The sequence below is a fragment of the Mustela putorius genome, unplaced genomic scaffold (assembly GCF_011764305.1).
Source record: "Mustela putorius furo isolate JIRA1106 unplaced genomic scaffold, ASM1176430v1.1 tig00000129_pilon_pilon_pilon, whole genome shotgun sequence".
Lineage (NCBI taxonomy): Eukaryota > Metazoa > Chordata > Mammalia > Carnivora > Mustelidae > Mustela > Mustela putorius.
The window spans coordinates 25281816-25305651 of NW_025421290.1; the positions used below are offsets into that span (position 1 = coordinate 25281816).

The 23836-nt window shown below is 42.8% G+C and overlaps 1 protein-coding gene across 5 annotated transcripts in view; it reads right to left on the minus strand.

The window, feature by feature from the left end:
* Positions 1-23836, minus strand: part of TDP1 (tyrosyl-DNA phosphodiesterase 1) — a 90298-nt gene that overhangs the window by 12685 nt on the left and 53777 nt on the right. For 4 of the 5 annotated variants that reach the window (XM_045071350.1, XM_004739070.3, XM_045071345.1 and 1 more), the window contains 2 exons: positions 12620-12722; positions 495-603 (listed from right to left, as the gene is read on the minus strand). In XM_045071350.1, coding sequence (XP_044927285.1) covers positions 495-603; positions 12620-12722 — 212 coding nt within the window. The remainder of the gene's footprint in view (positions 1-494; positions 604-12619; positions 12723-23836) is intronic. The other variant, XR_006604192.1, reaches the window with a different exon arrangement.

Below are 23836 nucleotides of genomic sequence, written 5' to 3' on the forward strand. Positions count from 1 at the left end.
GGTCTGCCTGCAAAAATTGTAAATAATGCCACCTTCCTCACTTTTGACAATTAAAAAAACACCAAATATGTGTACACACACACACACACACACAACGCATATGTTTGTACATACATACATAACATATATATATGTGTGTGTTTGTATATGTGTGTGTGTGTGTGTATAAATAGGTTTATTACTTTAAAAACTAATATAAAAAATTCTTGGTTTTGAGGTCTAATATAGTAAATCTCAACAGATACAAAAACCCACGTGAGTAAAAGCTCCTTGTGGTCCTTAATAATGGTAAGAGTTCAGAGGAGCTCCTGGACCAACCAGTTTGAGAATGAGAGCTCTAGTGGCCCGAGACAGGGTAGCGAAGGGGCCTCTGCAAACCTGCATTTCCGAAGTATTCTGTGAGCCAACCTCCCACTGGGGGACTGACGGCTTCTTCTGGGCACGGTTTCTGTTCCAGACATAACACCCATGACCTCCCTTCACGTGTGTCCTACCTTTACTTCCATACAGTTCTGGAGGCAGGTCAAATGGCACAGGAAAGGCGGTCACTGGCTCCTTGCTCCCTGAGAAGAATTTCTCTTTTACTTTGAAGCTGTCCAGGCCCTGCAAACACACAGAGGGCATCTATGATTCCACCCCTTTATCTGAAAAAGATCTCAAGAAGCAGTTGTATCTGTACGGTGCTCACAGCAAAACTGAAATTATTTCAGAGCTATTTTCAATGTTTGATAGGTGGGATATATTTGTAACTCCCCTAAATTAATCTTTCCTAAAAATAAAAGGTTCAAATTAAAAAAATCAAGTTATAACAAAGTTTACAGAAGTTTAACAAAGGAAATAAGAGAGAAAACAATTTTGGATATCATAGCCCATTTCTCCTAACCACTATGTACAGTTTGCAAGGAGTGTGTAGAAGACACTGTATATAAATAATTTCAATATTGCTATAGTAACAGGCTGCTCACTCTGGTGTAAGAATAAAAGTTGCCTTCATGTATAATGAAAGTGTTCCAATATAATGTGATAGGAATATAAAAACAAAAACTCTTCCAGACTCACCAAAATGGAAGGTTTATTCCAAGAACTCAGAATAGGGTATTATTTTTAGATCTTAACCAGGGTACAAGTTAAAGTTCTGTATCTCAACTCAAGTAAAGAACCACTAACTGCCTTCTAGGACCTTTACAGCAGCGCAGGTGCTTACTACATGAGCCTCATTTTCCCCAGGCCTCCACACACTGATCCCCCTCTTCTGATCTCCCTCAGTGGGTCACCCCAGCACCTTGTTTGCAAGTCACTGTCTCTCATCCCTTCTGTCCACCCATCCAAACACATACCCACCCTCCATGACCTAAATACCCACACATCAAACAGTGTTAATGTCTTTGGAACCCATACAAAGAACTAGAGTTCTAACTACCCTGAGTAGGGGTGGTTGCTTGTGGGCACAGTGTAGGACATGGTAAGAGCTGGGGTTATGCTGACCTGGGCTTCAGGCAGTCTGGTTCTAACACTGCTCTGGCATTTGCTGAGCTGCAAGAATGGCTGATATTTGCACTTATTGATTCAACACATTACTTCTTGAGTGTCTCTGGTGTCAGACACTGGCTGCCTAAGAGGTAACAAAGATGTCATTGTCCCTGTCCTCACTGGGTACAAAGTCTAGTGGGGAGACAATGCATTTATAAAAGTGAAATAATTACATACTTGTGATTACCACTATGAAGAAAAACATAAGTACCAGAAGACAGAATTGCAGACCTGTTTTATTTTTTTCTAATTTTTATTTTTTTAAAGATTTTATTTATTTATTTGACAGACAGAGATCACAAGTAGGCAAAGAGGCAGGTAGAGAGAGAAGAAGGGAAGCAGGCTCCCTGCTGAGCAGATAGCCCGACACCCGGCTCCATCCCAGGACCCTGGGATCATGACCTGAGCCGAAGGCAGAGGCTTTAACTCACTGAGCCACCCAGGTGCCCGGGCAAACCTGTTTTAAACGAGGAGGATAAGGGGTGGGGGTGGAAGACGGTCAATAGAAGCCTCCCTTAAAAAATGACATTTTAATTAGACCCTGAAAGAGGGGTAGGGTTAGGAGACGTGAGAGTGGGAAGAGTATTGAGAGTGGAAAGAATAAGAGCTTGCATGTTCCGGGAGCTAAAAACAATGGTTAGTGGGACACCTGGCCACTTATTTACTAGGCCTCAATTTCCTCATTTGTAAAATCAGAATAAAGCACCTGGATGCCACCACCTTAAAATATCTTTCACGTCAACACCTATCCTTGGTGCACAGCTGGTGTTCAAGCAATCTGAGTTGCAAAAAGAGGGTAAGGTATCTTGCCTGCTTCCTCTATGGGCTTTTCCATTACACAAATCAATGTCCAAATGCTCTGTGCACACGAAGACCTTAGAAAGGTATGGGCGATGAAGAAAGTGCTTGCACGGATGAAGATGGGGATGAGAAACAGCAAAAGGCAGTTAAGTGATAACCGTCTGCATGCTACACAGAAAAGCAAGAAATGCCTTTCACCAGTTTTGGGAAAAGGAAAGGCTTTGTAGAAAACATTATAGCTGGGCCTTGGGAAATTGGGATGATTCTGATAAACAGAGATGACAGGAAAGAACATCAAGGGAAACCAGCATAAGCCAAGGCAGAGTTGTTAAAGCATAGAGCAAGCACATCCGGCAGACGGGGAGTCAATGACCTACATGCAGGAGGAGGGCTGAGAGCACTTGAGAGAACCAGATGGAGGGGGTGTGAACAGGAAGCAGTACGGGTGCCTGTGGCTCACACCTATCTCGCTGGGCCCCAGCCGAGGCCACAGTGACTCCTGATGGGCAGGCTGGCCACATCAGACCATCTTTCTGCTGAGGAGTTCATTCGGTAAGATGGGAGCCCTGAGCTGCTGGGGGCTCTCACATACTTCAAAATGAACTCTGAAAATATGGCCCAAACCCCTGGATTCAGCTCTGCCTGAAGCAAGACACTCACGCTCTGTGTTTGCCTTTTTTCTTACACTGTTTCAGTTGGTTATCTGTCACAACCCACAGCATCGCAAGACCCCAGTGATTCAAGTGGGTGGCCCTCACTTTGACATACAGTGAGGAGGTGCATGTTTCTGAACCAAGAAGTTCTACTACAAAGGCAGACTGGCACAGATGAGAACAGATCCGTCAGGGAACTGTTAGAGCCAGAAGACTGAGAGCTGTCGCCACACCAATGGGAGATGGATGAGTGAATGGTAATGGGGATACAAACACCAGTGTCATAGCAAAAGTGCAGATATCAACGAGGGGAACTCGGAGGAAAGTGGGGTCAGTAGGAAGGGAAGGAAATGGATTTGAAAGAGACTAAAGGAAAATAAAAGATCAGGGATATGTGAGGCCAGAGAAGGAAGGGGGCAGAGAGACCAAGGACACTTGAAGGGGGACACTGCAGCCTGTCCCCTAGCCCTCACTTCCTCCCACCCTGGGGAGGGCTGCTGGGTCATCTCCACAACAGTGAACACTGGTGCTCCTACTCACAGCTTACCTTCAACAAGTTCTGGATCGGAGGCTAATCTTACCCTGTTCCTTGTGCATATTGCTGATCTGCTGTGTGACTAGAGGTGAATTACTTAACCTTTCTGGGCCTGGGTTTCCTTATTTATTAAATGGTATGCTGACAGTAAGTTATTTAGAATGATGACTTGCACATGGATGTAAATTAGTATATTATGTACATCCAGGATGTTGTGATAAAATCACTATTTTATAAGGGAGGAAATAAAATGAAGTTTAGATAGTTGCCCAAGGCCATACAGCTATTAAGTGGTAAGGCTGGAAATCAAACCCTCCCTTTCTGATTGTTAATCTTCTGTTCCTTCAAGTAAGTGAACAAACAGTCTCACATTTACCCACCAGGAGCCACAACAAAGGAAGAATTCCTTGAAAATTTAAGAGGTGATATTAAAGCAGACCAAATCAGGAGGAACCAATGTCTGGAAACCATGGTTCTTGACATTTGTGAAAACAGGCCAGAGGATGGGAAATGAAGTCATTTAATGACATTCAATACTTTATGTGGACTTTCAGATAAAAACAATTTCCCTCTTCTTTGGCTCCTAGTCTATTTCTGTTATTTTCAAACAAAGGATGGAGAGTCCTTACGGCCTGGCCCAGATCTGATATCCCAATGTGCTTTGGCATGCGCCTGTTCTGTGGTGTCTTACTTCACATATAAGAAGCTTTGAGCCATCCATGTCTGACAGGAAGTAATAAGCTTTCCTGAATGCCATTTCTGATCTAAATTCTAGGGTATTATAGGGGGGAAAAAAAAAGTACTGCTTTTCCCTTCAATCTGGATGTCAGATAATTTGAAGCTGTCGTCTAATTATCATTATTTATATATCACAGTGGTATCACTTGGCATTTCATAAAACAGAGGAAGCTACCCTCCCAGGCACAGATACTTAAAAAGACAGTTAAGACAATATATTTATAAAACACCAGGTGAGAGGGTGGACATCTATCACACTTGAGAAATTACTGGCTTTTCCCTTCATCAGCTCTCGGAGGAAAAGAGCTGTTATCATCATGACGGATTAAGTTTAGCGGCTTAGCTCCAGCACAGAGAACAAGAAACATGTTCAAATCTCAGAGATATCATTTATTTTTCAGTTGCATCCGATTAGCATCCTCAAGCAGTAAAACCCTATATACAAGGCATCAAGTTTTCCTGGATAAAACAGTAATGACAGTGAGCCTTCTAGAAGGAGCACACTTAATCAAAGATGGACTAATGGACAAGGAGGTGTCAATACAGGGAGGTGGCTGTCTTGTCCTGCCTATAAGATGGCATGTGATCAACTGTGTTTCCAGGTGGGGGCTGAAAAGCTTCATGGAGCAGAGAGTAGGCCCACGAGACCCAAGAAGGGGGGGTTTCTGATAAGCAAAGGGCTGTGTCTATGGGGTGGAGTACACTCAGGAGAAAAAGGAACAGCATCCCATCACTGCGGGTATGAGGTCAAAATTTTGACCTCTGCCTTCCATCTCCTGTTGAACTGCTGGATCTCCGAGCTGGTGCTGCTGTTGCTAACTGCTCCGTACCTGCCAAGTGCGAGGAGGCACTGTTCCAACGACTCGTAGGCAAGAACTCTCAATTCTCCAACAGAGCTACAAAGTTAGTAGTTACTGCACTATCCCCACGTCACACTGAGAAAAAGGAAGCCTGTGGAAGTAACAGGCCTAGGGCCCAACAGCTTATAAGCAGGACCCCCAACTCTGTTGTCATTTGGCTCCTCTAGCACAGGGTGCTCCCAGAGTTCCTTTACTTGGTCCCTGGTATTTCTCCAACATGTTCTTCTACATTGTCTTTCCACATGATTTCACTTTCCTAATGGAGGCGAGGAACAGTAGCACAAGATCACACAACTAATAAGTGGCAGCTGTGCTACTGGTGCCCCAGCCAACCTCACCCACCTGCTAACAAGCACTCCCAGGTGACTAGAGCCCTGGCTGTGTAGGGGATGTAGGGAGAGGGGTGGGAACAGAGGTTGGGGGGCCATGCTGTCCCAGGTCAGGGTGGGCCCTGCTGTCCCACAAAGGATTCTGGACATAGTCTCGTGCGCCAAGAGGAGACATTGCAGGTTCAAAGGGGAATGCAGACCCTGGCAGATGGGCAAAAAGAGCTTCAGAAGTGTAGCCGTAGCCAAGATGGGGAGCGATGGAATCAGTCCAGGGAAGAAGACAATGACCCACAGCAGCAGGCGGCAAAACTCTTGCTAGGGCAGAGGACAGGATGTGGCAACTGGATGTGGATAGGAAAGAGGAAGGAATAGAATACCAGAATGGAGCTGAGTGGGAGAACATGAAAACTTAAACGAAAATTCCACGTGAAACAGTACCGACCAGCTGTAGCCCCATGGGAAACACTGAGTACCCTCAAGAGATGGCCAGTGGTCAGACACCATGTGGGGAGGGGAGGGAGCAGCAAGGTGGTGGCTTCTGTGAATTTCATTAGTTCTTCCAGCCAGAGCCAGTCATGATGTGAGCAAATACTTGTGGCGGATATATATATATATATATAAATTTTGGCAACAAAAGACAATAAGAGTTTTATTGTGAACAGAACAGAGAAAAGAGACTTGAAGACAAAGTTCTTATGGATTTGACTGAAGCATTTTTTATTCTTTTAAAAAAAAATATTTTATTTATTTATTTGAGAGGTAGAGAGAGACAATGAAAGAGAGAGCACGAGAGTAGAGAGGTCAGCAGGAGAAGCAGACTTCCTGCTGAGCTGGATCCCAGGACCCTAGGATCCTGACCTGAGCCGAAGGCAGAGGCTCAACCAACTGAGCCACCCAGGCTCCCCAAGCATTTTTTATTCTAATGACAGAAAAGAGAAGCTGCCATCTTAGGGGCAAACACATCTAGGGTTTGGAAGGAGCTGAGGTGTCCCTCAGCCCTAAAGCAAGTATAGGAAAACTCAGGCTACCCTTGTGTGGAGTAGCCTGAGTTATTATGGCCGGGGTAAAGTGCAGGAGCTGTGGGGCCTTCCAGGTGCCTGCCTCAGCAATGTCTGAGACTCTTCATTCTGGCCACAAAGCTCAACTGTTTGTACATGCTAATCTCAAGTCAGTGTTCTGGAACACAAGGATCAGGATGGCCTACTGGGGAAGGACAAAAGTGGCAACTCCAGTTGCTGATCACTCAGAAACGTGGGTGTTTTGGACATGGAGCTCTCTAAGAAATACAAAGGTAGGCTGATCTCAAGAAACCAGATTCTGGATGATGTCCAGTTAGAGAAATGATTACAGAACTGGGTATTAAGTCTTTTTGGCAAACTTGTAACCAAAAACATTTAAAAGGCATGTCTTACTAGTACTGAAGAGGGAAACACAAGGCCTCATTTTATAACAAACCCATTCCCATTAGTAACCTTTTTGAAATGAACAGATACAGAAATTTTAAGAACATCTATTAAACACACAGGGATAGGCATTTGCAAGCAGCGCATCGGACTAAGTGTGTGCACACATGCTTTAATTTCAACAAAACAGGTGAGCGATTCTATACTGCAAATTGCTTACGAACACATCTGAACCCCTACTACACACAACATCCACTGGGCTAAATCCCTGTGGTATGCACAGCCACTTTTCTCCCTGTTTGCCATGATCACACAAAGCCCAGTGTGTACACTAGGAACTGAAAGGAAGCAACATCAACGAACAGATGTACCAAGCCCTAGGAGAAAGGAGCTCACAGTCCAGTCAAGGAGATACACAAGTAAATGATAATACAAGGGATATGTGATGAGTCGCATTCTAGAAAGCTGTGGGATGCAGAGGAGGGGCACCTAGACTGGAGAGAGGGGAGGCAGGTGGGTTTAGGGGTGTAGGGGTACTGTTCCTGATACAGATTAAGGCTGATGAATGGTGGCAAGACGGTTATTAGGCATCCACTTGACTGGGCCATCGGATACCAGATAACTGGTTAAACGTCACGCTGGGGGGTCTCTGAGGGTGTTTCTGGATGAGATTAGCATTTGAGTCAGTGGACTGAATAGAGCAGACAGCCTCTGACTCCGCACTGTAAGTGGGCATTGCCCAATCTGTTGAGGGCCTAACTATAACAAAAAAGCTGCAGAAGGGTGAATTTGCTCTCTGTTGGCTGGAACATGGGTCTTCTCCCAAACTTAGATCGGGATTGAAAGCATCAACTCTCCTGATCCTCAGACCGTCAGGCTCCACAGCTGGTGGAAATACACCCCCAGCTCTCCTGGGTCTCTCTCTGATAGAGGTTAGAACTTCCTAGCCCCAAAATCATGCGAGCCAATTCCTCATCATAAATCTTTCTCTATATGTATCTATATATCCTATTGGTTCTGTTTCTCTGGAGAACACAGATGGGCTTATAGTAGGAACAAATTCTGTATGGCTGAACATGAGGGCCAGGAAAGAGAGAGAGGTGGTTAGGCTTGGGGAGTCAGGAGTCAGGACATGAAGAGAACAGCAGGTCATGCTAAGGAGCCTGGCTTCTATCTTATGAGATTTGAAGGTGGGTGATGGGCCTGATGTGTGGTCTACAAAGACACTCCGGCAGCTGGGTGCAGAGCAGCTTGGAGGCTGCCTTGGGAAGCATGGTGGGAGGATCCCATTACCAGGAGATGAAACACCCTTGACACAGTGGCAGCAGGAATGGCCAGAGGTGACTGATTATCAAGCAGCATTAAGCAGCAAAACTTGGGTATAAAAGAGTCACCAGAGATGACTGTACACTTTGAGCTAGGACGGTAGGATGACAGTAATAGTAATCATTAATTAAACTTTTATAATAGTATGTCTTAAGTGATGAAGAGGATTTTGGTGAGATTCACAAGGCCCTTATCTTCAGTTACCTTTTGAGTAATATAACAAATTATACTCATAATTGGAGAAGTATCTTATGTCTTACCAATGACATCATTAATCCTGCTTAAAAAACTAGTGGTTTTCTACTGTCCACATGAGACAAAGTATAATTCCAGTGGGTCCTGCTTGCCAGTGTCCTTTGGCACAGGAGTCCAGCCTCAAATTCTATGGCCCACATCCCAGCGCCTTCCCAGGCACGTGGAATGGCCTGCCGTTCCTCAAATACAACATCACTGTTCTCTCTGGCTGGAAGCCTCATCTCCCTTGATGGGGGTTTAAGCTCGTAACTCATTTTTCAAGACCCAGGTCAAATGTCATCTTCTGACAAAAGCCTTCCCCAGGCCCCCAGGCAGACTACATGCTCCTTTTCTCAGAGTCCTTATACCGTGAACCCCCTATACCACAGTTCTCATCACATACTATAATCCGTTTCTGACCTTATCCATGAAATTCATGAGAATGAAGATGCCATCTCATTCCTCCTCCCACTCCCAGGGCTACTGAACTGGAGGCTTGGGGAGCTGGTGGAGCTGAACAGAGTGACTGCATCATTCCAGGCGGGCCGGAATGTTCAGTGACGAGTCTGGGAGACATTCTGAGGAGGGAGCTATGGAGTTGTGCTGCATAGTCTCTCCTTCACAAGTTAAATGTCTCACTGTGTTCGAATTACCTCAGCAAAACGACAAATCACCTTGTGGCAAAGATCTTTAGGCTGCCCTCAGCGTCAAAACCTTGTTTAGGGTGCCTGGGTGGCTTAGAGGGTTGAGCCGCTGCCTTCGGCTCAGGTCATGATCTCGGGGTTCTGGGATCGAGTCCCGCATAGGGCTCTCTGCTCAGCGGGGAGCCTGCTTCCCTTCCTCTCTCTCTGCCTGCCTCTCTGCTTACTTGTGATCTCTCTCTGTCAAATAAATAAATAAAATCTTAAAAACAAAATAAAACAAAACAAAAAACCCTTATGGTTTATATGTTAATTCTGTGAATTCTGCAGAGACCAAGCAAAGGTCTACTGGTTTTCCAGAAGCTTCACACACCAGTAAGTGATAGAGTAGCTTAAGGACAGTCTCCTCTGTTGCAATTTTCCTGACATGGTTTTATACAGACTGATAAAACACACATCAACTCACTCACGGGTGACTCCCTCAGGCAGTGGCTACCTCTGGGATGGCTTCCTAGCTCACAATAATCTGCCCTTGTCTGGGAAACAGGCCCACTATTACAGGACAGGGGCAGGGCCGTACAGAGGTGTAAAAAGCAGACAACTTGAGCAGTCTTTAAATGCGGAATAACTGGCAAATGAGGGGACAAGCCACCGTGGAGGTGTTACCAGTGGCAGCCCCCAGACAGGTGGTACACTGCTCAGGGCCCCAGGGTGGCCCACTCTGCCCCCCGCCCCCCGTCTTGTGCCACTGATTCCATGACATGCCTTTCAGCAGCTCTGTTGTAGGCTTATGGAAGCTCAAGTTAGCTTCTGTCAAGAGCAATGAAAAGGATCCAAATACCCACTTTCAGCCCTTGGGGGTCTGCTCACTCAGGCCAGTTACTTCTCTCACAGGTCTCGGCACCTGGACATCTCTCAATGAAAGTACCTTTTTAGAATGACCTTCTTGCTTAGCTTGACTAGTAGGCTTCTTGGGAGGGCGAGGTCTAACACATTTTTTTTTTTTTTTTTTTTTTGAGAGAAAGAGAAAGAAAGAGAGAGAGAGAGAGGTGTGAAGGGACAGAGGGAAGGAAGAGAGAGAATTCCAAGCAGACACCCTATACTCTGGTTTCTCTTCAGATCGCATAAATCTTTCGCCTTTTACCAAGCAGACACCCTGCCAAATGCAGAGCCCGCCTGACACAGGGCTCGATCCCACCCGACACAGGGCTCGATCCCACAACTCTGAGATTATGACCTGAGCCCAAACCAAGAGCTGGATACTCAACCCACTGAGCCAACCAGGCGCCCAGATAAAATACTTCTCTGTTTTGTCCACATGCCTCATTTTGGCACCCTGCCCAAATAATTTATAGTTCAGTGAAGGACACAGAGAATCCACCCAGAAAAGAGAATGTCTGACAAGATAGTGAAAGTTTTGGGTGTCTGACAAGATAGTGATGGTTTTGGGTCCTTACTAGTGTTACAGAGAAAGCCTGCTTTGTAGCACTGTTCTAAGATCTGGCCAAGAAACCCGGACTGCTCGACAAAACACTGACTTTTCAGTCACTATGTTAATTACACAGTCACCGTGCTTGGAGCCTCACCTTTAAATCTATCAGCACAGCATAGGAGGGCAGAATCCATTTTTAATATTCTTGCCTGATAGTCTTTATATATAACTGAATCTCTTATCGAGAAAGTACTATAATGGGGGCTCCTTCTTATTGTAATAGTATAGAATAGTCTAATTTGGGGATTCTAAATGATTATGCCTATTTTTTCTTCTATTAGCTGTCGCTAACATATAGTCAGAAATAGAATCAGAAGTAAAAATTAGCTAAGCAGGGTCTAGAGGACCTTAAGTTGTCTTTCACATTATCATTTTCATGATGAGTAATCGAGTCAGCACAGTTAGAAATGTCCAGAATTCTGCAGACATGGGCAACCAAAGCCAAACAAGAGAGATATGGGATTTATTCCTTATTATTGGGAAATAATCTTGGCCTTAGTTCAAAGCTATGGTCACTATAGTCACACCTAGTCACACCAAATTACCATTATTACCCTAGTGTTATGAATTTATTATTTTTCTGTGATAAAGCTGAAAGATCACAGGAGGGATCAGTTAGAGATGGTGGCTTGAGAGCTGGAGCCCACTGAGCTGTGGAACCCTAGGAAAGTCACATCCTTGTCTATAGCAAAGGGGGAACCATCTACCTCCAAGGAAATGAAGGGGGAAGCAGCTGTAAGCAGTGTAAGAATCTGCTCTGACTCTGTAGAAAACAAACAGAATGTGCTAGAATTTCACGATAATTACCCTTAGGAGAAACTTATTTGACAGCTCTGTAGCAAAACTCTGAGTTGGAGAAGAAAAGGATGAAGACTGACAAAGGGAGGAGAGAGACGGAGAAGAGGACTTTTTTCTGGAGTGTAGAAGGGAGGGATAGTAGAATACGGTCAGGCTGGCGTTGGGGTGGTGGTGGTGGTGGTGTGCTCTCTGGAACCTTCCAGACTATGCCTACATGTCACATGGGTCTGGACTGAAGCCTGAGGACAAGTACACAGCACTCCCTTAAATATTCTGGTCTAGTCCAAGCGGTTTACAATGGAGCTGCATCATGTGTGTGTTCTCATAAGTTCAACTATAGCAGGTGGCGAAAAAAAAAAGGGGGAGAAGAAAAGAAAAAAGGCAAAGAAAAGCATTAACCATCTTATTGTGTGGGCAGTTCTGACTGCATTCCACCAAATGTGTGAGTGAATGTGAGGGGCAAGATAGGTGGTCTTGGGGTCTGTGTGCCCCTCCGAGTGGGAAAGTCTCTCTGGGCCAAGAGTGGTTTTAGTGTTTAGAAATCAGAAGGCCTGCACAGCCAGTCCCTACATGAAAAGCAGCCATACTGTCTGGTGTTAGCTGCAGAAACCAAGAGTTGTTCCAAGGTGGGAGACAAGCTGGCTGGGCTAGGCACCTCAAGAGAGAGACACAGCTTCCACTGTGGGGTGTTTCTAGCAGGCTTACCAGTGAGTCTGACTGCACAGGGCCTCTGTGACCTTCTGACCTCCTTCTCAAGCAGATGTTGTGAGCGTCCCTGCCTCCTGACTTATGTTAATGCCACTTCCAACATGGGATGCCCTTCCCTCTCCTCTCTGCCTAGCCTAAACTCGAGGCATCCTCCCCCACCAACCCCCTCCCCCGCGCCCTACTAAATCTTCTAGCTTCCAAAGACCTCCTCCAAAAGAACATCTTGCTCTTGCCTGACTCATCCCTTTGGTGACCTGTCACTACCATCTTGTAATGAATCTTAACAATATTTAAATCCTGTGAAACATGTGATTAACTTTACCCAACGCAATTATCTTCAGTCTGTCATCAGGTATGCTTCCTGAGAGCAGCAATCTCATGGCACCCAGAATAGTGAGTGCTAAATATATCTGTTAGCACAGGCCAGCAGTTGAGAGCACAGGCTCTCGGTTAGAACCCTGGCCCTGCCACCTCCTGCCCTCGGGCAGGTCATCATGATCAAAAGAAGAGAACATAAAAATCCAACCTGCTTCACATGTGACCACTCAGGCAGTTTCAAATGTGAACTTACAAATGCTGATGGCAGGAAAAGGACCCCAAGCTCATAGGAACGGATCATCAGCTGGGTGCCATTCTTCTCTAACGCTCCCCAGGCAGCCTTGGACAAATTCGCGCTGCAGGGACAAGGACACAGAAAGGGCTGACTCAGTGAGGCATTTCAGCTCAGGTCAAACTTTCACAGCTACAAGTACATCGGTCAAAACCACAGATAGCTGCAATCACATTCATTCAGTTTTTGGCAGCATTGTGCTTTGTTTTAGAAATGGAATACTAGGAGTGCCTGGGTGGTTCAGTGGGTTGAGGCCTCTGCCTTCAGCTCAGGTCATGATCCCAGAGTCCTGGGATCGAGCCCCGCATCGGTCTCTCTGCTCCTCGGGGAGCCTGCTTCCTCCTCTCTCTCTGCTTTCTTCTCTCTCTGACTGCCTCTCTGCCTACTTGTGATCTCTGTCTGTCAAATAAATGAATAAAATCTTTAAAGAAAAAAAAAAGAAATGGAATACTAAATCCTGCTGTGCTATAATCCCCAGCATTTACCTAATTGTTAATTTGGGGCAGCTTTACCCTTATCTGTGTTTTCCCCAAGGACAGCTATTAAAATAATTATCCTTTTTAGATTTTTTTTTTCTCTGTCTAAAGTGCTTTCTTTCCTGGACTCTGGTGTAGCTGGAAGGTCTGATTTTATTATATGCCAAAATAGTATTTAAGGAAAAACTATGTCAATATGATCTTAGGTAGTATCTTAAGCTTCACATTCCTTTCTTCTGCCTTTGGTTTTAGGCCAGGAAGTGCTAAATTCTACTTTCAACCTTAAGGAAAACAGAGGAGGGCAGCAGACTGGCATTTGTATCCAGAAAGAAATGGTGTGTTCAGAATCTTGTTTTACGTGGGCCGAGAGTCGCAGGTATGCCTACGAGTCACAGGATGCAGAAGAAGGAGCCCTGGGCCTGACCGGAAGGGAGGCACCCAGACTGGATCAAGACCCAGAGGTAATCCGGATAGGGAACAGACCTAAGTTCTGAGGCATCAGCTCTAGAAACATGCTCTCCTGCACCAAACTAGGTCGAGAACCCTCACCCACCGTTAATTAACATAAACCCACCACAACGCTTTTTCCCCCAACGAGGCTCACCCAAATTCCCTTATTTTTAGAATAGGGGATATTCTTTGCTATTCAGACTCTTACAGCCCGACTTCAAGGACAATGGAATTATTTCAAAATTAGATCACTGGGGCATCAAGTATTCTTGGAAGCAAGTGCTAACCCGGCGTCACAGGAATCACAGAATCAGAGAGAGGCAGTAACCAAGAAAGACGAAAAGTGTGATCTCTGTTCAGGGTCCTGTGGGAATAGACAAGGACTATGGAAATCACAGCTAAAAAAGTGCTGAAACAATGAAGCTAACTTAAAGCACATGGACAGACTTGCCTGTCATCCTTAACAGACCATACTGAGAAACAAGAAACTCTACTTTGTTGCTCAAAAGCCACAATCATGAACACCACCATCTGATGGATCACAAAGATGGAAAGAGCAGGGGGAGTGGGGAAGTTCACAGTAAAGTGGTATTATGACTCCAGGAAAATTGTTTTCTTTAGAAGTCCAAGAGGATAGCTTGCTTGTAGGTTTCTCACCCATTAGTCCATTAGTAAAACACGGTGACCTCCTGGGCAAAGCCACAGGTCTAATGGCACAACCAGCCACTGAGGTGAGGTGGAAGCAGTCTCCCATTGAGTATTTTCCCCACTTTCTAGGTCACCACCTGATTGCTCCCTTGACTTGCAACACCTAAGCATCACAGGCCAGAGGCACTTTCTGGAAGGTCTGTTTTCTTTCTTCACTAACTAGTCATTTCAACAACTGGAGGGCTTATTACAAGGTAAAGATTACTGGAGACCACGAAGATAGCTCTTCAGATAAGTTTCCTCCACGCCCTCCTTTGTATTCAGCATCTAATAAAATCCCAAGCATCTGGAACATTTAACTATATCCTGAATAATTATACGGAAAGTCACTTGTACGCTGTCTAGGTGATAAGTCAATATTCCTTGAAAGAGCATCTTTAATGATTTTTTTATATCTGAACACACTGTGGATCACTGGTACCCAGGGCAGTCAGGACAAAGGGGTATTTTTACCAAACTCCAGCCCTACTGCCTGTGGTGTATGTGGTGTAGATGGGCATCTCCAAGTGTCCAGCAGAAACCCAGTGCCTTGTGAGGTACATAAGATCACAGGGCTGCTTAGGACAAGCTTTTTTACTACCAAAACTTCAGAGGAGTTCTAGCTTTTCTCTTCCATTCAGGATCTAGGTCTATTGCCTTTCCTGACTTCTAGCTGTGGCCCCTGCTGTTACTCAGGCTCACTTGTACTCTGATCCCTGTCCTTTCAGTTTTCTTCTGCCTCCTGCTGGACGGAGCTGCTCTCTCCTCTGCCAGTGCTCGGGTCCATTCTGTTGTTGTTGAGTGTCAAATGATGCTTCATCAAAGAGGGTTGGGGCTTTTAGTTTATTTTCTGTTCTTTAGGAGTATGGAAGGATTCTGAAAGTTGGAGAATTCCAGAGGATGGGATCCTGGATGTCCAAAGTTGTACTGTCCCACAGAAACTGTTTAAGCTGCTACGTAAGGTGAATAATACAGTGACTTCCTTGGGAACAGGTGCGTGGCAGTAATGGTTTAACCAGAGAAGCAAAACCACTAGATGAGTGTGTATGAAACAGAATACGTATTAATTTACAGGAGTTTAACTTCTGTAATTGCAGGAGTTTCTAAGGCAGTCTGTAAGGGCCACCTTTGCCCTGAGCTGGAGTTTGAAATCTTCGGGGCTAGCAGTATCCAGGAAAGACAGACAGCCACAAGCTAGAACCATAGGCAACAAGTTGAAGTCACGAGTAGAGACTAAAACCATGTTCACTTGTGTTGCCTCTGGCTTTGGAATGGGGAAGGTTGGGGGGGCTTGTGTGCACGCACCAGGTGAGGCCGGGGTTAGAGGAGGTAAAGCAGGAACCTGGAGCAGATACAGCAGTTGCTGGTCCCCTGCTGCCTCTTGCTAACAAGGGAAGCTGGCTCAAAAGCACAACATTTAGGTGATAAAAAGGACTGCTACATCACATGTGCCCTCCAAATCTCCAACAAGAATCTCCTCTGGGCTCCACCCCAACCAGAAACATAAAAGAACGGGTATTCTGGAAAACGTGGTTCAGCCTATGTATACTGACACATTACGAAGCCACCACAGGGTAAAGTTTTTTCTGGAGCCACCAGCTAAGTGGACCTATGGTCAGTTCTTGAACTAGGCAATTCACAAGGCCCTTAATGACAAAGAGCTCAACTGGTGGTAGGTTACCCTGTCACAGCTTGTAAAGCCTGCCTGCTAGCTAGAGACCTGAACTCATCCAGAATACGGAAATTTTGTCTGAAGTTGAAACCTTAAGAGTAAATTTAAACTGCTAATGTGTAACAAAGTCCAAGGAAAGCATAAGGATGCCACCCAAGTAAGGTACATGAAGAAGGCAGATGTTCAGAAAAGATCCCTGACCCCCAAGTGGGAGAGATTTCTGTCCTGGCCTCCGCACTAATAGCAACATGCTCAGGCACTCTTCTTCTTAGGCATCAGTTTCTTGTCCCTAGAATGAGGGGGTTTTGGCCAATGAAGCCATAAACGCTTTCTGGACAACAGTCTACAATGACTAGACACATCCACCTCCTAACCAGATAGCTGCCCTCTACCTATGTATTCCAAAACCAGAAATATTAAATTCATGCTATTCACTGGGAACTCACGGCTGAGCGGTGTTTGCCTGAATGTTCATGGTAACATGCTGGGGTGTTTAAACAGCCATGCAAGAAAGGAGAAGGGAGCAAGGAAGAAGACCTGTGGGCCCATCTGGCTTCATGCATTTTTAGAAGTTTAAAGGCTGGTAACATCATCAGCCACCTCCAATCCTGGCCTGAGCACCTACTTATGCTGCTCAATGAGTTTACTTTTAATATTAAAAAAAATCTTATTTATATAAATTAGTACTTGAAGAATAGCTGCCATACTAGTTTTGAGTTTATGACAGTGATTTGACAATTACCTCCATTACCAAATGCTCACCACCGTAAGTACTTGTTTCAAGACGATTAGGAGGTGTATAAAACCACAAGATGACTGTTAAGGGCACATGTGTCCATGGAAAACATCTCTTTCATGATGAGTACTTAATCCAGGCAGCAGCTGCACCATAAGTGCAGACATGGCTAACAGACTGAGCTTTTAGCCACATCTCTTAGAGGACCGGGGGTGGGGGGTACGGATACTTCCACAGACAGATGCAATAAACAGAATGTTGGCAACAGATGTGAGAGAAGATGTAGACAGAGCAGCTGTGTGATGAGGAGGGAAAATGATTAACTCTAGCTAATGTTGCTGTCACCCCAGCCTAAAATCCGGCAGGCAGTATGCCTGTCTCTCTCCCCCTGCACCCCTTCCTGCTCCCCACTCTCAACATGCATCTTCTGTTTTGCATTTGTTGGTTTTTTTGTATTGCCCTTGGACTCGGTTTCTTTATGCACTGAAAAATAGTTTCACAAGTGATATGGAAAGATACTCCCTGTGAAAGATTCAAGTTATATACAGGTATACACAAGGAAATAATCTTTATTATTTTATTAATTTTGATGGATTTTCCCTCTCAAACATCTTTCTTTTTTTTTTTTTTTTTTTTAAGATTTTATTTATTTACTTGTCATAGAGTGAGAAGCGAAAGCAAGCACAGGCAGACAGAGTGGCAGGCAGAGGCAGAGGGAGAAGCAGGCTCCCCGCCAAGCAAGGAGCCCGATGTGGGACTCGATCCCAGGACGCTGGGATCATGACCTGAGCCGAAGGCAGCCGCTTAACCAACTGAGCCACCCAGGCGTCCCAAACATCTTTCTTATTAAGACTATCACCAACAATGAATAAGAGACTCTTGGATTCTTGAGAAGACTGGATGGATAATATCTATGAAAATTTCTGCTAATCTAATAGGTAAAACAGATCTCATTTAAATTTGATTTCTCTGATTACTAGTGGTACTCAGTGTTTTTAACTGTACTTATTGGACATCTAGGTTTACTTGTCTCTTTTACTGATAACCAGTATGCATAGCTTCCTATTGCTGCTCTAACTACATAAATTTAGTGGCTTAAAACAGCATGAATTCATTATCTTACACTTCTGGAGATCAGAAGTCTAAAATGGGACTTGCTGGACTAAAATCAAGGTGTTGGCAGGATTGGATTTCTTCTGGAAGCTCTAGGAAGAATTCATTTCCTTGTCTTTTCCAGTTTTTAGAGGCCACCTGGAATCCTTGTGTCTCCATTCCTCCACCTTCGAAGGCCAAGGTCAGTGCAGTTCTCTTCCTATCGCCATCACTCTGGACTTCTCCCTCTTCCACCTGTAAGTGCTTTTGTGATTATGCTGGGTTCTCTCCGATAATCTCCCTCATTAAGATTCCATCTGCTACCTTCACGGGCTCTGGAAATTAGGACATCTTTGAGGAGCCATTATTTTATCTCACGGTGCTTTTCATATATTATAATTATGCAGCAAATGTTCTCCCAGTTTCTTGAAGCTGCTAATGAGAACTTTTATATTTCAGGTCTTTCTTGCTTGCTTTCTTCCTTTTTTGGGGAGTGGAGACAATTTATCTAAGCTGCAATTTTTTCCCTTTACCATCATCTGAGTTTGAGGTCTTGTTTAGAAAGGCCTTCTTTTTTTTTTTTTTTTTTTTTTTTTTTTTTTTTTTTTTTTAAAGATTTTATTTATTTATTTGTAAGAGAGAGAGAGTGAGAGCGAGCACAGGCAGACAGAGTGGAAGGCAGAGTCAGAGGGAGAAGCAGGCTCCCTGTGGAGCAAGGAGCCCGATGTGGGACTCGATCCCAGGACGCTGGGATCATGACCTGAGCCGAAGGCAGCTGCTTAACCAACTGAGCCACCCAGGCGTCCCTAGAAAGGCCTTCTTTATCCATCCTCAAATGGTATCTTTTGACGAACTGAATTTCTAAAATATCTTTGAAGCCCCAAAATACATCGATTTTTTTTTTTTATGGTCAAGTGCATTTTTGTGCTATCTACTAAACCTCTGCCTACTCCAATGTCAATATGAGAATATTCTTCAGTTTTCACACCATAGTTTTAGCTTTCTTACCTAGGTCTATCATCCATCTGAGATTAATTTTGTTTACGGCTTAAGATAGACCAAGGTTTATTTATTCAGCATGGATATCCACCTGCCTTAACTGCCATTTACTGAAAAGCTGGTGCCTTTGTCAAAAGTGTTTAATTACATCTATTTCTGGACTCTATTCCCTTGATTAGAATACCTACTAAACTCTACCACAGTCTTACTCTCATTTTAAGCCAAGTCTTCCAAACAGGTACTGTAACTATCTTAAGACCATCTTGGCTATTTTAGATCTTTTGTATATATACATGTAAATTATGCAATCAGCTTGTTCTCTCTGCTTTGCCTATTCTTAATACCTTGCATTTTCAAATTTTTTAAATTTTAGAATCAGCTTGCTGATTCTTTTTTTTACAACAAACACTACTGGGATTTTGATCAGGATTGTAATGAAATCAAAGAAGCTGGGACCAACTGATGTCAATATTGAATCTTCTAATCCATGAACACGTTGTATCTAGCTCCATGTATTTAATTTCTTTCAGCAGTGTTTTACGCACAGTTATCAGTGTAGTTGTCTTACACAACTTCTGTTAAATTTATTTCTAGCTATTTGGTGCTTTTGATATTTTTTTAACATAGAAATTTATTATTGGGGCACCTTGTTGGCTCAGTCATTTGAAGCGCCTACCTTAGGCTCAGGTCATGATCCCATGGTCCTGGGATTGAGCCCCACATCAGGCTCCCTGCTCAGCAGGAAGCCTGCTTCTCCCTCTCCCACTCCCCCTGCCTGTGTTCCTTCTCTTGGTGTGTCTCTGTCAAATAAATAATATCTTGAAAAAATAAAAACAAAACAACTTTATTATTTATAATCATGTCACCTATATTACAGATAGCTCTACTTTTTCCTTTATCTTTTTCTTATTGCATCAGGTATAGTACAAAAAAAATCTCAGTCTTCAATCTTTTACTTCATAAAGATTCTCCCCACACTACTGTACTACAATCATTCAAAGTCACAGAAACCTTCCACATTATCAAATCCAATGGAAACTCCTTTGACCTCATCTTACTTCTCTCTTAGCAGCATAAAACTTTCATAACTCACCCAGATCCCTCCTTTAAAAATGAGGTATTTTCCCTCAACTTCTGTTAAACTTTGGTTTTCTATTTTCAACCTCTCTGGTCACTTCTATCTGATCTCTAAATACTGGAGTGCCAGGAATGTGTCATACCCCATGCCAAGCTATTAACAGACATTTGTTCCAGGCTGGCAGAAACAAAATCTGGAGACACAGTGGTACACTTAGATGAAAGAAGATTCTTACAGTTAAAGCCTCAATGAAGAGACTTTTATAACCCCAAATTTTAAATTAATAGGAAAATAATCCCAATCCATGAGAAAAAAATCAACAGAAAATAGGATTAGATTTCAGATAACTGATAAGATGGTAATTTAAAATAAATATATTTAAAATAATGACTGTGGGGGCACCTGGGTGGCTCAGTGGGTTAAGCCTCTGCCTTCGGCTCAGGTCATGATCTTTTGGTCCTGGGATCGAGTCCCGCATCGGGCTCTCTGCACAGGAGGGAGCCTGCTTCCTCCTCTCTTCTCTCTCTGTCTGCCTCTCTGCCTACTTGTGATCTCTGTCTATCAAATAAATAAATAAATAAAATCTTTAAAAAATAAATAAAAAGTAAGACAAAAATGCAAATGTGACAATAGCAGTTAATACACAGCACTTACCACACTGTTTAATCCCTTTATTCTTCTGATAATTCTCATTCTAAACTATTAGATTCTCTAACTATAGTATATCTATACTATTATCCTAATTTAACTGATGAGAAAAATAACTTAATCACAGGTAGTAAGTGGTAAAGCTAGAATTTGAACCCTGCAATGTACCTGTGCTCTAAGTTCTAAACCACAAAGCATACTATATATTACTAAAGCCTCAGACTGAAAAATGCAGTCACTGAAATTCAAAACTTAATTGATGAATAAAATAAAATATTAGTTGAAGCTAAAAAAAAGTTAATGAACTAGAAGAGAGAAATCTTAAAGAAATAACACAGAAAGCAACTCAGAGGCAAAGCAATGAAAAATAAAAGGCTGAAGACTGAAAGGGTCTCACATGTATTTAGTAAGAGTTATAAAAGGGAAATAAAAATGGTTAAGTTGAGGGGCACCTGGATGGCTCAGTCGCTTTATCATCCGCCTTCAGCTCAGGTCATGATCCCAGGACCCTGAGATCAAGCCCTACACTGGGCTCCCTGCTCATTCCTCTCCACCTGCCTGCCACTCCCCACCACGGTGCTAATATGTCTCTCTCAAATAAGTAAGTAAAATCTTAAAAAGTAAAAACAAAAAATGGGTAAGTTAATATGCTCAGAGATGAAAACCAGTAATCTTAGAGAATTGTTTAAATAGATCTTCAGACTGAAGTACAACAAATGCCATCAAGACTAAAAGTAATTCTACATCTATTGATCTGTTGTAGTAGAACTACAGAACACCAAAGATAAAGAAAAATCTTAAAAGCAGGCTGAGACAAAAGGCAGATTTCCCACAAAGGAACAGTAATTAGATGGCAATTTCCTAATAGCAACAAATGAGTTCAAAGCCAATGAAAAAAATTCTTCAAAGAAATAGGAGAAAATAATGGCTGACTTAGAATTTTATTTTTTTAAGTTTTTATTTTTTAAGATTTTATTTACTTATTTGACAGAGAGAGAGATCACAAGTAAGCAGAGAGGTGTGTAGAGAGAGGGGGGGAAGCAGGCTCTCTGCTCAGCAGAGATGAGGGGCTCAATCCTAGGACCCTGAGACCATGACCTGAGCCGAAGGCAGAGGCTTTAACCCACTGAGCCACCCAGGCGCCCCCCCAACTTAGAATTTTAAATCTAGTTAAAATTATTACTCAGAAATGAGGGCAGAAGTAAAGGTAGTTTTATAAAAACTCCCCCCAAGTGCTTATTATCAGTGAAAAGGTTTCAAGAACTAAAAAAAGATACAGTTTAGGAAAGAAAACTAGATTCACTAGAAAGGACAGATATGCCAGGAAAAAAAGCAAGCACAGAAGTTTGTAAACCTGTGGCTAACTCTAAGCAAGAATGATTCATTTCCAAGGCTTCAATATACTATTGGAACAACAATCCTGGAGAACATGTAAGAGATAGGACAATCAGAATTGGGAGTTCCACATTTTTCTAGTTGTTTAGGAAGATGAAAACCCCAAATAACTTTAGATTCAAGATTAGAAATGGACTATACTTTTTAAATTAATAGAAGAAAGATAATTAAGAGAAGAAAAATAAAGCAAACCTGATGAATCTGATAGAAGTGAGAAAAAGTAGGCAGAGAAAGAAACATGGAAACAAGAACACATAACATAAAATAGAAAACTACAAATACATCAGTATGAACACAACACAAAAGCATTAAAGTCACCTACTAAAGTGGAGATTATCAGATTGGATTTATATGGTACATGCCTAAAAATGGAGAAACAAACATTAAAAGAGAAAGGACTTTTTAGATTCAACACCAAAAGCACAATCCCTGAAAGAACAAAAAAAAAATTGGTAAGTTGATCTTAAGAACTTCTGCTCTGCAAATAGAAGTATTAAGAGAATGAAAATAGAAGCCATGGACTGGGAGAAAATATTTGCGAAACACATACCTAATAAAGGACTATCAAGACACCAATGGCATTTTTCAAAGAACGAGAACAAATAATGCTAACATTTGTATAGAACTGCAAAAGACCTGACATAGCCAATGCAACCTTGAGAAAGAACAAAAAAGCTGGAGATATCACAATCCCTTAATAATCTAAACAATATACGGTACTGGTATAAAAACAGACATAGACAGATGGAACAAAATAGAGAGCCCAGAAGTAAACCCACATTTATATGGCCAATCTATGATAGAGTAGGCAGGAACATACAATAGGAAAAAGATAGGCCTTTCAATAAATGGTGCTGGGAAAACTGGACATGCAAAACATACGAAAGCATGAAACTAGACCACTTTCTCATAATAAATAAACTCAAAACAGATTTAAGACCTAAACTGAGATCTTAGACCATAAAACTCCTAGAAGAAAACATGAGCAGTAATCTTCTGGACATTAGCCTTAATGTTCTTCCAGATATGTCTCCTCAGGCAAGGAAAGCAAAAACAAAAACACTTGAGACCACAACAAATTAAACTTTGGCACAGTGAAAGAAATTAACAAAAAGGCAACATACCAAAAGAAGATACTTGCAAATGATATATCCAGTAAGGGGTTAATATCCAAAATATATAAAGAGTTCCTACAATTTAACACCTAAAAAACAAAACACCCTACAAATAATCTGATTAAAAATGGGAAGACGACCTGAATAGATACTTTTCCAAAGGCGATAACACAGATGGCCAACAGATTTATGAAAAGATGCTCAGACATTACTAATAATCAGGGAAATGCAAATCAAAGCCACGATGAGGTATCACCTCACATCTGTCAGAGTGGCCAGTATCCAAAAGATAAGAAATGATGTTTCAGCAAGGATGTGGAGAAAAGGAAACCTTTGTGCACTGTTGGTGGGAATGTAAACTGGTGTAGCCACTACAGAAGACAGCAGGGAGGTTCCTTAAAAAATCAGAAACAGGAATACTGTATGATCCAGTGATTTCACTTCTGGTTATTTACCCAATAAAACCAAAAACATTAATTTGAAAAAATAAATGCACTACTATGTTTACTGTAACATTGCTTATAATAGTCAAGCTATGGAAGCAACCTAAGTGTCCATCACTAGATGAATGAGGAAAACGTGGTATATATATATATACAACGTTAGATTACTCAGCCATCCATTTGCATGGATGGACCTAGAGGGATTATGCTAAGCAAAATAAGTCAGAAATACTTAGTAAAGAAGACTTATTATATGATTAGATACTTTTATATGATTTATTTTCCTTATATGTGTAATCTAAGAAACAAAAACAAATGAACAAACAGAAATAGACTCACCAATAGAACTGGTGAGTGCCAGGGGGAGGGGTGTAGGGGGATGGGTAA